Source organism: Orcinus orca, chromosome 15, assembly GCF_937001465.1.
Source record: "Orcinus orca chromosome 15, mOrcOrc1.1, whole genome shotgun sequence".
NCBI classification, from domain to species: Eukaryota; Metazoa; Chordata; class Mammalia; order Artiodactyla; family Delphinidae; genus Orcinus; species Orcinus orca.
The window spans coordinates 52120051-52133018 of NC_064573.1; the positions used below are offsets into that span (position 1 = coordinate 52120051).

Sequence of the window (12968 nt, forward strand, 5' to 3'; positions counted from 1 at the left end):
GAATAGAGTCCCAGCCCTCTCAGAAATTATATCACAGGCAAGAAACAAATGAGGTAAAACCCTCAGACTGTCACAGTGATACCAGAAAGAGATGAAGATGAAGGAAACTTTCAGGCAAGCTTTTTTGTGTGTGTGTTTCCACCTCGAAGGACCCTCCCGGAAATGTCAACAATGCCTGGGCAGTTTGATGTTGTTGGTGTACACATTGCTCATTTCTGTAGTTATACGAGGGGGTTCCATTCCAATTTTGTTTATCAAATTTGAGATTGTGATTCTCGATGCATACTGACAGGACATTTAATATTCTTTATCTCCCAGTTAGTTGGGAAATTGCATAAATAGGAATTCTGATAGAAGATCTGTTTAATATTTTCCCCTTGTATTTCCTTGCCCTTTTGAGTAGATAAAAGGGATTTACAGATGAGACAAAAAGAGAACTGCTTGATAAGAAAGGAGATTGTCTTTATCACCATCCTCCATTCGTTTTTTTCCAGGTCACTGGAATTCTTCACATGCAGTGCTTAAAGCAATCCTTCAGGACTAAAGGTAGAAGGTGGCTGTGAGTGGAGTGACTCAGGTGGGACCAGCATGGATGTGCGGTGGAGTAGCCTGAAGCCAGTCTGCAGGAGGAATTTGTCTCAAAGACTAAGTCTCACAGCATCTCTTTGGAAAAGCTAAAATCACATGGAATGATTTGTGGCAAATCCCCCCAGTCTGCATGCTTGTAATAGAGCAGAACGTGTCAGATAAATAGAACGTATATATTTTGGAGAAGAATTTCAGCTTAAATGTTGCCTAAACCTCATTCATAGGTAGATTCTGGAAAGAAGAATGGCTGAAACCTGGGCGCCAGATCCTTGAATGCCACATTATAACATACACGTCACAGAAGTGGTTGGGTAGCAACGTGTGTATGTACTTGGACACTGTATTTTGAGTACACTGGGGACCATGGAAGCATCGGGACTCCCTCTTCCAGGGAGCTGGAATCATCGCAAGCACCTCAGCCAGTGGGTGTGAAACAACCCCCAGGATTCTGGGTTTATACTAATGGAGGTAGAGCACAAACTCTCAATTTTGGGAACAGCCCCTTCCAACTCTCACAACTTAGTATTTCTCATCAACCACAAGATTGACTGAGCCTTCATGGCCAAGAAACTTCTGCTGGTAAGAGCCTGGCCTCAAAACAGGAAAATCTTAGTAGTGAGAAGTGTTTCTTTGCTGTAGAATTTTCTCCCGCTATAGAGGTCTGAACAGTGGAAGATTTCTCTCTAGTGGCCAAAGCCAGTGCCACTGATACAAACATGAGGCATGACCAGAGCGAGTGAGTATTGAAGTAGATGATGCCAAAGGTTCCCTTCTGGTCCTTACCATTCTACGGTTCTATATTCTAAAAATGTAGCATATAATATTACGTGTAGCCATCTGTGTGGACAGAAGGGCAACCCATGTTTTGTCTTTGCAGTGCAGAGATGAAAGCTGTTACTCGTAACTTGACAGCATGCTCCCGTTAAATGATATCCTGTGCAGGGGACCAAGAAATGGACAAGAGGAAGAGAGGAGCTTCAAGTGTGTTTTGGGAGACTCTCAGGAAGCACAGCACATCTCTGGTGATCTAAGGTGGGCAACTGCAAGCAGGGTGGGCAGGAAAGGCCTTCAAAGGCTCCCTTACAGTTCTGCTTTGAGCAAGTGGGCAGAGTCTCCATCCCACGTGTGTTTGACTGCCCCGTGCCTACCAGGCAGTCTCCACTGACAGTGATGACCTTTGCCAAATGACACACTGACATTTATTCCATCAAGAGTAGAAAGACCTGCTTTGACATGCTCCTGATTTCACTGGTCTTCTCCCTGGTTTGTCTGTTTTCTATTTCGTTGCTTTCCAGTCATTATTATTTCCTTCCTTTTGCTTGCTTTGGGATTAATTTGCATTTCTTATTCTACCCTCATAAAGTAGAAGCTTAGATCATTACTTTTCAACTTTAAAATATTTTTCTAATATAAGCATTTTAAATCTATAAATGCCCCTCTATATACTGTTTTAGCTGCATCTCACAGATTTTGATATGTTTTGTCTTTGAAACATTTGCAAATTTCCTTTGTGATTTCTCCTTTGCTCCATGGGTTATTTAGAAGTGTGTCTTTAATTTCCAAATATTTGGTGATTTTAGATATCTTTTTGTTATTGATTTCTAATTCAATTTTGTTTTGGTGAGAGAACATACACTACATAGTTCCAGTGCTTTTAAATTTATGGAGACTTGTTTGATGACCCAGCCCATAGTTGATCTTGGTGAACATACCATACGCACTTGAAAAGAATGTGTATTTGTAGTTGTTGGGTGAAAAGTCCCATAAATATCAATGAAGTCAAGTTAGTTGATAGTGTCTGCTATATCCCTCTTGGTTTTTCTATCTCTTCAATACTTGTTCTATTAATTACTGAGAGGAGAGCTTTCAAACCTCTTTTGAAGCCCCGCTCTTCACTGTATCCACATTTAGGGTCAGAGTGTCTGTCTTCTTGATTGTGACAGGGTCCTGGAAATCAGACTGTTTTTACATGAGTAGAAGAACAGTACCTCTCACTCGTATTGTGCCCCAAACTCCAGAAAACATCCTCCAAACCAGCACGGAGGCTGGGTCATGGTGGACACTCCAGGATAATTCACTGAATGTTATCATGGGACTGTGGGCCAGTGGATCCCAATGTCCAGTCAGAGGACTGGTGCTGGGCAAGAATGAAGTTCTCACAGGTCTGTGGTGAAAAGAGAAAAATGAGGACAACTCTGTGTGTACGTGTGATGGCCAACTGCCTTTTCTTGGTTTTATTCTTGTTGTTTTCGTGCTGAGATTTGTTGATAGGTGATTTTTTTTTTTTTTTTGCCTGTGCTGTGTAGCATGTGGGATCCTAGTTCCCTGACCAGGGATCGAAGCCGTGCCCCCCTGCACTGGAAGTGTGGAGTCTTAACCACTGGACCGCCAGGGAAGTCCCCATTGATAGGTGATTTTTAAAACCCATGTCCTTAGTTGGGCAACTAAAATCTTGGCAACACGAGTCAGCCCTTCAGTCTTTCAGTCCCCCCCACCACTGGTTCGATTTTAGGTGACAACTCTCACAACTGTTTTGACTCTCCTGAAGCATATATCTGCTGTGCTGGATGCCCTCCTCGGGCTGGCAGCCAAATTCCCGAGTGCCAGGGTGTGGTGTGGCTTCGTCTCCACAAGGACAGGTGCGCAGGGAGCAGACAGGATGTCTGCTGAGCCAGGAAGCAGATATCCATTTGCCCTGGGGGCAGTCTGGGGCTCACCTTCGGAGCAGACCTAAAATCTTCAAATGTTCCACCTTGAAGTTTGGTCGTTCTTTTAAAAGAAATGGCCTTTGCCAGCCCCCACCCAGAACTCCCTTGTAGTAGGATGAACCTAGCTATGGACCCAAAATTTCCAGCGTGCGCTCCAGCACAGCACTTGTGATGGGCTGCAGGAGCAAAAACATATATTGTCGGGACTTCCCTGGTGGTCCAGTGGTAAACAATCTGCCTGTCAATGCAGGGGACACGGGTTCGATCCCTGGTCAGGGAACTAAGATCCACATGCCACGGGGCAACTAAGCCCGTGCGCCACAACTACTGAGCTCGCACACCTCAGCTAGAGAGCCCTCATGCCGCAACTATGGAGCCCATGTGTTCTGGAGCCCACGCACCACAACTAGAGAGAGAAAAGAAACCCGCACGCCACAACTAGAGAACAGCCTGCGCCACACAACAAAGAGCCTGCGTGCCACAATGAAAGATCCCGAGAACCTGCATACCGCAACTACAACCCACAGCCAAAATAAAAAATAAACATACTGTCTTTCTCTAAACACTCCCCCCAAACCCCCCACAATGGTAAGACCATAGACCCAGTGCCTGGCTATGTGACTCCACCTCGGGGGTCAGGTCCATTCTAGGCTGATCATTTCCACCTCTCCCATGGGGGTGATAAGGGTCACATGGAATGAGGTCTAGGATTGTGCTGAAAACTGAATTCCCATATTTACACATCTGTGTTCATAGCAGCATTATTCACAGTAGCCAAAAGTTGGAAGCAACCCACATGTCCATCCATGGATGAATGGATAAACAAACTGTGGTCCATCCATACAATAGAATATTAGTGAGCCTTAAAGAGGAAAGAAATTCTGACACGTGCTACAGCATGGATGAACCATGAAGACATTATGCTCAGTCAAGCCAGTTACAAAAGGACAAATACTGAATGATTCCACATACATGAGTGACTTAAAGGAGTCAAATTCACAGAGACAGAAAGTAGAAGGGTAGGTACTACAGGCTGGGGGGAATAGAGAGTTATTATTTAACGTGGACAGGGTTTCAGTTTGGGAAGATGAAAAAATTCTGCAGATGGATGGTGGTGAAGTTTACACAACAATGTAGATGTAGTTGACACTGGAATCTACACTTAAAAATGGTTTAAATGGTAATTGTTATGTTATATATATTTTACCACAATTTTTAAGTAAAAGTTTTTTAAATAAAATAAATGGCCTTATTCTGGTTTCCACCTATATCCTCTAATCATGCTTTTCACGTGGAGGATTTAAAAGTATAAAGAAGCCTGTCTGTCTACCCCCATGCACAGACATGTACAGGAACTCTCTCTGGCCCCTCCATCCCCTCTAACCCCTGTTCCCTGTCCTTGACCTCTACTGCTCCAGCCTCGATGCCCGTGATGCTGTCTTGGACCTGAAACACCCTCGCTTTCTCCTCTCCCGGTGCCAAGGATGCTGTGGCTCCTCCACGCTCGGGACATGGTCCTGAAGCCGAGATGCCCACACGGCTGCTTGAACCTCTGCGGGGCCTGCCTTCTCTGTCTCCAGCAAAGGAAAGGTGGGTTTTTATAAATTCTGCTCCATGTGGTACAGTGTGTGTCGCATATTTTCACATCCATTAGAGGCAAACCAGGAGTAGGATAAAGAGGTGAAATTTAAATGGGCACAATTTAGTCCTCTTCAGACCATGGGGTAGGATTAGGGCAGGAGTGGACACCGGGGTCGGATGAGGCTCATAGAGATGTCTGTGCCCCTAGGAGCTCCGAGAAGGTTCTGTGAAGTGCTTCTCTTCTCTGTTGCTGCCTTTATAGAACTCAGGTCACATCGGACTTAGAGAGACTCTTCAAGCCTGCAGGACATGGTCATCCCACAAACGCCTTCATTTGTGGTGTACTTGAACTTTCTGTGTGTAGGACAGTCATCAACCTGTAGTTCATCCCCACACTCTGGCCAGAAGCACAGAGGGGGTCAGGGCGTCGATGGCGTCATCCTGAAGGGAGTGCCCGGCTCTCGTCAGAAACGTGGCTGGTGAGCTCGGACCATGCTGGGGAGCCTGGGGCTCCTTTGGCCTTCACGGCAGCATTTAAAGAGCACGCTCGGCCACAAGTGCCATTCTGGGTGGTTTTATGAGTCTCGTGGTTTATTTTGTTTGTTGTTTTGTTTGTTTTTGTAGAAATGAAAAAATATTCACTCCATGAAAAGAAAAAAGAAAACCCCTATTTTTACAGCATATTGATTCTCAACCATAATTTCCCTACATGGATATAAACATGCAGCTGGTACCTGGAGCCTCAGTTTGAGGAACGTGTAGGACACAAGGTCGTTCAGGAAGAAACTGTAGGAAGTCAGTCTGGCAAGAGGTGAAAACATAGACCAGTGAGAGCCTGACCAGCAATCTGGAAGTTTCTGAGACTCACTTATACTCTAGAGATGTCCCATCCAGCCACTTCCATTCGTTTTCCTGCTCTGAGTCTGTGAGGCCGATCCAGTAGTTCTCTCTCCCTACCATCTGCTTTTTGATCCATTGCTGAAAAATAAATCAGAAACGGTACATTACTATTTCTTGAACAGATGTTTGGGGGACTTTCCCCTCAATGTTTAGAAAAGAAGGACACTTTATAAGAGGATGTTTATCAGACTTTAACAGAGAAGCATATGAGATTTGAATAAGATAAAGCTGTCTCAAAAAACACAAAAAAAAGGATGTTTGTCAGAATTTGTGCACTGCTTTTGCTGTCCTCTCGTTACTGCACTTGTCTTGCACTATTTTGGGGGCTTTGACGTTTTTTCCTCTTATAAGCTTACAAGCAATATTTAAGTGACGCTCTTTCTCCCTTAAAGTATCCAGACCACTCGATGAATCCCACCAGGCTCCACCCCCTTCCACCACCCCTCCCTCCCATGTTCAAATAACAGTAACAGCCACGGCAATATTGAGCACTTCCTCTGGGCCAGGTCCCACGTCCAGTGTGTCACATACAACGTGTCTTTGAGCCATTACAACCACCAACCTAAGACAGATGACAAGTGGCTGAGCTGGGATCAGGCCCAGGTGTGTGTGTTCTGAAGCCCAGGTACCTGACTGCTGTCTTATGGATGCTCATTCCCAGTCAGTTACTGCAGAAGCATCTGTTTGTAGGGTCATGTCTGCCAGAGACACTTAAGGAAAAGGAAGGAGGCCACTGGGATAGTGTGGCGTTAAAGAAAGAGCATTGGTATTGTTGCTAGTTGGACCTCAGTTTCAATCTCAGCTCTGCATTTACTTGTCTCATCATGTATTCATCATCTAAACTTTGTGGGACCTCAGTTTTCTTATCTGTTAGATGGGGGTAACATTACACATAAGCTCTAGGGATGTGGTGAGGTTTATAAGAGATAATGCCTCATGCAGTGCCTGGCACACAGTAGGGGCCTAGTGAGTGGTCACCATTGTTATCATGTGAGGGCTCTGCCCCAGGGCCGCCTCTGCTCTTCCTGACTGTGCCGAGGCCACACGTCTGGTCCCTCGCATCCCTCCCCACCCCTACGGTGCTTAGGCCTCTCTGCCTCTCTCTCCACAGGGGCCTGGTGCTGGCCTGCCAGGCTTACGGCTCTTTCAATGGCCACCGGTAAAAGCCACACACCTCCAGGCTTGATAAAGCAAGGCCTTCCAGGTGGAAGCATAAGGACCTAATTCCCATGCCATGAATGCTTCTTGTCACTGGATAAATAGCCCGAATCTCCGTAAGGCAGCCTTCTGTGTTTACGTGACTATGAATTCTTGATATCTTTGAATCCTCAGTAAGCACGTACTTTCCAGGTGTCACGATCCTTAAATTACAGTTTTCCCCAACTATAAGTATGCTGCAAACATACCTGTTCCTCTCTTGTGTTTATGAAAATGAGATGTGAAGACTTGTCTTCACAGGAAAGTTTTGCATCCTCAAAAATTTCTTTTTCAACCGAAAAATAGTAGCATTTGTCTGTGAAGTTCTTCCAGTGAGGCGGGCAGCCTAGGAAGGCAAAGTTTAAAAGCATTGATTAAAACACACACACACACACACACACACACACACACACACACACACACACACACACACAGAGATAGAGAAAGCACTATGCCTTTCCTCAGCTGTGTTTAAGAGGCACAGCTATGGCCCTGCTTCCCCACGTCCATGTGCCAAGCCAGTGACTGACGTTTGGGGACATGCTGGGAGCAAAGACTAGTCCAGGAAAGTGGCCTGCAGAATACACAGTAGTTAAAACTACGTAATCTGGAAAATATCTACCCTGAGCCTTTGTTCCTCTGTGTCTGGATTCGTCTTTACAATGACAGAAATAACAGACAGAGCAACAAAAAGCAGCACAGGCACAGATGTTCAACGTCAGTCTGGAATCACGTGGAACCTGTAAACAAGTGGCTGGGAGAGCCCAGAACTAGAACTAGGCTCACGGAACAAACATGACTGAGCTGGACTGAAGGAAACCAAGTGGAATCGGGTGTGGGTCAAAGGTTGCAGACCCAACACTCAGGGTTTGACTAAAGGTTTCACTATCAAAGGACGAGAAGGCGCCATAACATCTTCTCAAAAAGAAATACGATCTGGCTTCAGGAACAGAAAGTTCCATCTGCACGTTAGCCACGGGTCATCCATCCCCAGGTGAAGGGCATAAAATGAGGACAGGGACGGGTCCGGGGTGGCCAGCCTCGGACTTTCCTGAAGGAAATGTTTGGGACCAGTTTGTCCCCAAGGACCCGACTCAGCTAATTATAAACAAGTGCTGGAGGGCCTGGTGCTGTTTAGAGAGAAACACAAGTGCCTGAGCACCACCGCCTGGCACGGGGCCGTGGGAGCAGCGGGGGCGGAGGCCACACTGTGCGATGCCTTCACTGCCAATAAAATGCGGTGTGGGGGGCGCACATGGGGGGGGCACCCATCCCCGGGTACGAGGGGCTCAGACTTACCGTTGGCCTCGGGTGCTGCAGTTGGCTCGCTCTGCAGGGCCAGGGGCACCGCCGCCCCTGATGGGCCCGGGGGACCGGGGGGGCCCTTGGGACCCGGCATGCCCGGCACCCCAGGCAAGCCCGGCAGACCCCTCGGCCCGGGCACCCCAGGCTCCCCCACGGTACCCTGCAGTCCCTGGAAGCCGGGGGGGCCCTGGGGGCCCGGGAGTCCGTCCTTGCCTGGTGGGCCAGTGGGGCCTGGGTCCCCACTGGGGCCCTGAGGGCCGGGCTTCCCGGGGGACCCGCGGGAGCCTTTGGGGCCCTGCAGGCCTTTGGAGCCTTTGCCACCACGCTCTCCAGGGGGGCCGACCGGCCCGATCGGGCCCCTCTCACCGGCCGGGCCGGGAGGGCCAGGCTCCCCCTTCTCTCCTTTCTGTCCCTTGTTGCCAGTGGGACCCGGGGGTCCCTGCTGTCCTCTGTCACCTTTCGGACCCCTGGGGCCAGGAGGACCTAAAAGAAAAAAAAGACAAAAGGCATAAAAGTGAAATCCAGGACGCCTCTGGTCATCTGGGACCATTTTGTCACTAGCAGGAAGGCTGTGTGGGTTGAGATCGCGTGCGGGTTGAGATCGGGATGCCCTCCCTCTTATTTCCTCCTCTTTCCACTGATGTGATGAATATTTATGAACTACCTGTTATATGACAAGCACCATGTAAGGTGGGGGAGAAGGGGTTTAGAATTAGACCAAAAAGATGCCATCGAGCGTTGCGGGCCCTATCCTGTAATTCCTGCACCACACCGCCCCGGCCTCTCCTCTCTGCTCCTCCACTGACGCTCCTGTCCCCTTCAGCGGTGCTGCGGGCACACTGCTGTCCTCAGGGCTCAGCCTCAGCGTGCACCAGAGTGCAGGGACGGGCGGTCTCCATGAGAAGTGCTCTCGGGGCCAGAGCTAAGGAGGATCAGTTTCATTTTTTCCAGAGAATCTAATGATACAAATAGGGAAGGTGGACTAGAGAAAAAAAGAGGTGGACCATCTAATTGGCAAGGGAGAAAAAAAGACACCATTTTCCACCAAAGGAGGAAAAAGCAGTTCCCCCTAAAAAAGGTTGGGAGAAGAAGGCAAATACCTGTTCATCCCTTCTTGTTCCAAAAGCAAGTTCACATAACATGGGATTGTTTTGTTTTCTCTGAGTTCTCAGGGGTAGGTAAGGTAACAGGGATGTCACACAAATACATCACAACAAGGATTTGTATAGAAAATGACAGTGTGAGGTACTTTCACATACATTATGTCACCTGACCTTCGTCTATGACAGAGAATTCCCACAGCACATCTGAGGACACGCAGGGCCACAGACACCAAGCTCTTTGTTCAAGGTTACTTAGTGACTCAGGACAGATCTACCCAGGGGAGTAAGACACGGACAGTCACCGTCTGGGAGAGGAGCTGGGACAGGAATTCAGGGCTTCTCGTGTTGAAATGGATGCATCGTGGAGGGCGCTGTGCTCAAATATTCTGCTGCCTGGAATCTTAGAGTTTGAGATCTCACTATTCTTCGTGAACAAGTGTAAGAGCTTCACACCCATTCTTTGGACAGAAGCAGAGAGCCTTTGAGGCTGGAAGGGCGCAGGTGCGGGGGAAAGGCTGGGTTGGTGGGACTCTGCACTCCCACAGTTTTTCCTATTCCCCTGCACCAGCACACCCCACCGGCTGGTCGGGATGGAACAGTGAAGCAGCCTTTCCCACCTCAGTAGGGGGAATCTCTGCACCCTCCCATCCCAGGCCCTAATGGACATCACTGCGCCCACACACCATCCATGGCCAAGTCCAGCCTGCCGTCTCTGCCGTACCTTAGCAGGAGCCTAGGTCCTGGACTCAGCTCTCCTTACTTGAGGCTACCCATGACATTGCCCCTGGACTTACTGGCAGGACCCTCTACGGAGCTGTAAGCGAGTTTATGCCAATGGCTAGCACTGGCTTCAGTGCGTTCTTTCTAGGGTTATCTACCCCATAAGTGGGAGGCTTTGGGATGAAGCACCCTCTCCCTGAACCCATTTCATTGACTCCTCTCCACCCGCTCCTGTTGACTCCTCTCTACCATCAGCTCCCCTGGGCTCTGGGTCCTTATCTCCATCTCATAGTCAGATGGTCTATCTTCTCTGGGATGTCCCGCCAGCACCCCCAACCTGGTGTGTTTACACTGACCTTGTCATCTCTGCTGTTCACGTCCTCCTCCCGCCATCCCTTATCCCACTGCATCATCACAACCATCTCATCACCATCCTAGTGTGAGTCTTCTCTCTCTTCCTCTCTCCCTCCTGCCCCTCTCTGGCTTTCTGGTAGATTTTTACAGTTACCTCTTAACTGCTCTTCCTACCTCTGATTCCTCTCCATTCATCCCACTCTGCATCTTTCGCCTTCTTTACACGTAACTCTGGTCTCCACCTGCTCCAGAATATTCAGCCCCTTCTTGATCACCTGATGTCAAGGCTTTCATGACCTGGTCTCACATGTGTTTATTCCATCCTCCCCTGCACTTATGCAAATTTCTTCTCTTAGAATTTTCTCTGCCCATATCCATCTGGAGAATTCCTGTTCACCCACCATGTAATCCTCCCAGGTCACTCCAGATGGAAGTTTTTCCTCTTTTATGATTTTTAGTCCTTGTTTATTCTTCGAGGATCCTTCCCCATCTAGCAGCTAGATTATAGGCCATAGTCATTATCCAGCAAGTGTTTATCAAATCAATGTGCATCACAGCCCAGTGCACTAATGCCAACATTATGGGCCCCAGCAGAGACCAAAAGGGAGAGATTTTGGGGGAACGGTGTCCTGCCTGGTGTCCCTCACCTCATTCCAAGAAGTACAGCTCCACCCAATCTACATATCAGGTCTACCCTGGCTGCCAGTATGGAATCACCAAGGAGAGATGTCTTTCCTGACTCTACTCACACTTCAGAATTGATCTAGTGGTCTTTTATCCACAATCAGATTTTTTTTTCTGTTTAACTTGATGAGGCTTATTAAACAGCCAAGCCACTTAGTAAAGACACGGAGGGTGGGTTTTCATTGCCAGATCAGTCTCCTTTAAAAAAAATAACTTAGAGGCTTCCCTGGTGGCACAGTGGTTAAGAATCCACCTGCCAATGCAGGGGACACGGGTTCGATCCCTGGTCTGGGAAGATCCCACATGCCGCAGAGCAAATAAGCCTGTGCGCCACAACTACTGAGCCTGAGCTCTAGAGCCTGTGCACCACAACTACTGAAGTCTACGTGCCATAACTACTGAAGCCCGTGCACCCTAGAGCCCATGCGTCGCAACTACTGAGCCCACATGCTGCAACTACTGAAGCCTGCATGCCTAGAGCCCGTGTTCCACAACAGGAGAAGCCACCGCAATGAGAAGCCCGTGTACCACAACAAAGAGTAGCCCTTGCTCACCGCAACTAAAGAAAGCCCAACGCAGCCAAAAATAAATTTTAAAAAATAATATTTAAAAAATAAAAAAGGCTCTCACTCATAAAAAAAATAACTTTGTGTAGTTGAGAAATAGTGTCTTACAGATTATTAGTGGGTAAGGTGGCATGTGTGTTCCTCCACAACAGATGTAGCATTATGGAAGATTCTAGTGGAACAATACTGACAATAGGCCAAAACGAACAAACAAAAATCTAATTTATTTAGAATAAGGGCAAAAATAAAAGTAACTTTTTTTTTTCCCCTCAGCTACTTCTGTTTGGTTTATGTTCTATGTTTAGCCTTAAGAAATCCAAATAATGAGGAAGGTCTGTTGGGAAATTCAAGTGCTTTAGAAATTCTTTATCCTCATCCTCTTCGTGGATTTACCAATAATCAGTGTTTCTTGATCACTCATGTCTGGGGTTGGTGCTATACTTGCAAGTTACGGGAAATGAGTTCACTTGCAGCCGTGAAATAGTGCCCATTCTGGGGCCTGTCTCCCTGTTCTGAATGTTCTGACAGACCGTGTGACAGGGACTTGTATTTGTTCCAGAACACCCTCCTCTGGTTTCCAACAGAATTCCAAAGACATACAACTCTCTCTTTGCCTCCTCACGTGAATCCAAGACCTCCCTTACCTGGGGTGACAGCTTTTCGTGAATCTTATTTCTTTCTGGGGTCGGGTAGTTTATCGTATTCAGCTGTTTCCCTCTGAACCGAAGTTGTGCTTGAATGGCCCTACCTTCTCCACATAGAATCGTGGCTTATTTTAAGAACAGCATAAAAACACGGATCCCACAGTCAACACAAAATACCAACAGATGCTAATTTCCAGTTCTTGAGAAGGAAGGGAATAAGACACTGGGAGAAGATGCAAGATTTTGCCTTTGATAAAGTCTAAAATCCTACTTGTGATGGATTTCCTAGCTGGATTAGCATAAAAACTGAAATTTTCATATGAAGCACTAACTACATCCATCATAAATAGCTTATCTGTCTCTCTCTTTAAGATAAAGTTTTATATTCATGGCTGTGGATAAACTCCTAGCAAGCACACTATTATCAGAGCATGTCTTCATCCCCAGCTGCCCCATCCGCAGAGCTAGAGCAGGAGGCTGGCTCTGCCTACAGACGCTGGGCTATGTGAAAACGTATTCTGTGTGTCCCATACCTAGGGGATTCATTCATTCATATACTTGGCTCATTAAGATGGTACTTTGCTCCTTAAGACATAGATATTTGCTAATCATTTCTTT

The 12968-nt window shown here is 47.3% G+C and overlaps 1 protein-coding gene and 1 long non-coding RNA gene across 6 annotated transcripts in view; one reads left to right on the forward strand and one right to left on the reverse strand.

Moving 5' to 3' along the window:
• The window catches only part of LOC117202833 (uncharacterized), a 47885-nt gene extending 42137 nt beyond the window's left edge, over positions 1-5748 (forward strand). For 2 of the 5 annotated variants that reach the window (XR_004485319.2, XR_004485321.2), the window contains 4 exons: positions 495-1167; positions 1466-1620; positions 4715-4886; positions 5502-5748. This is a non-coding gene — a long non-coding RNA (uncharacterized LOC117202833). The remainder of the gene's footprint in view (positions 1-494; positions 1168-1465; positions 1621-4714; positions 4887-5501) is intronic. The other 3 variants (XR_004485323.2, XR_004485322.2, XR_007471732.1) reach the window with 2 other exon arrangements.
• The window catches only part of COLEC12 (collectin subfamily member 12), a 187400-nt gene that overhangs the window by 10783 nt on the left and 163649 nt on the right, over positions 1-12968 (reverse strand). The window contains exons 6-8 of the mRNA XM_004273770.4: positions 8274-8762; positions 7184-7320; positions 5746-5855 (exon numbers count right to left, since the gene is read on the reverse strand). Coding sequence (XP_004273818.2) covers positions 5746-5855; positions 7184-7320; positions 8274-8762 — 736 coding nt within the window. The remainder of the gene's footprint in view (positions 1-5745; positions 5856-7183; positions 7321-8273; positions 8763-12968) is intronic.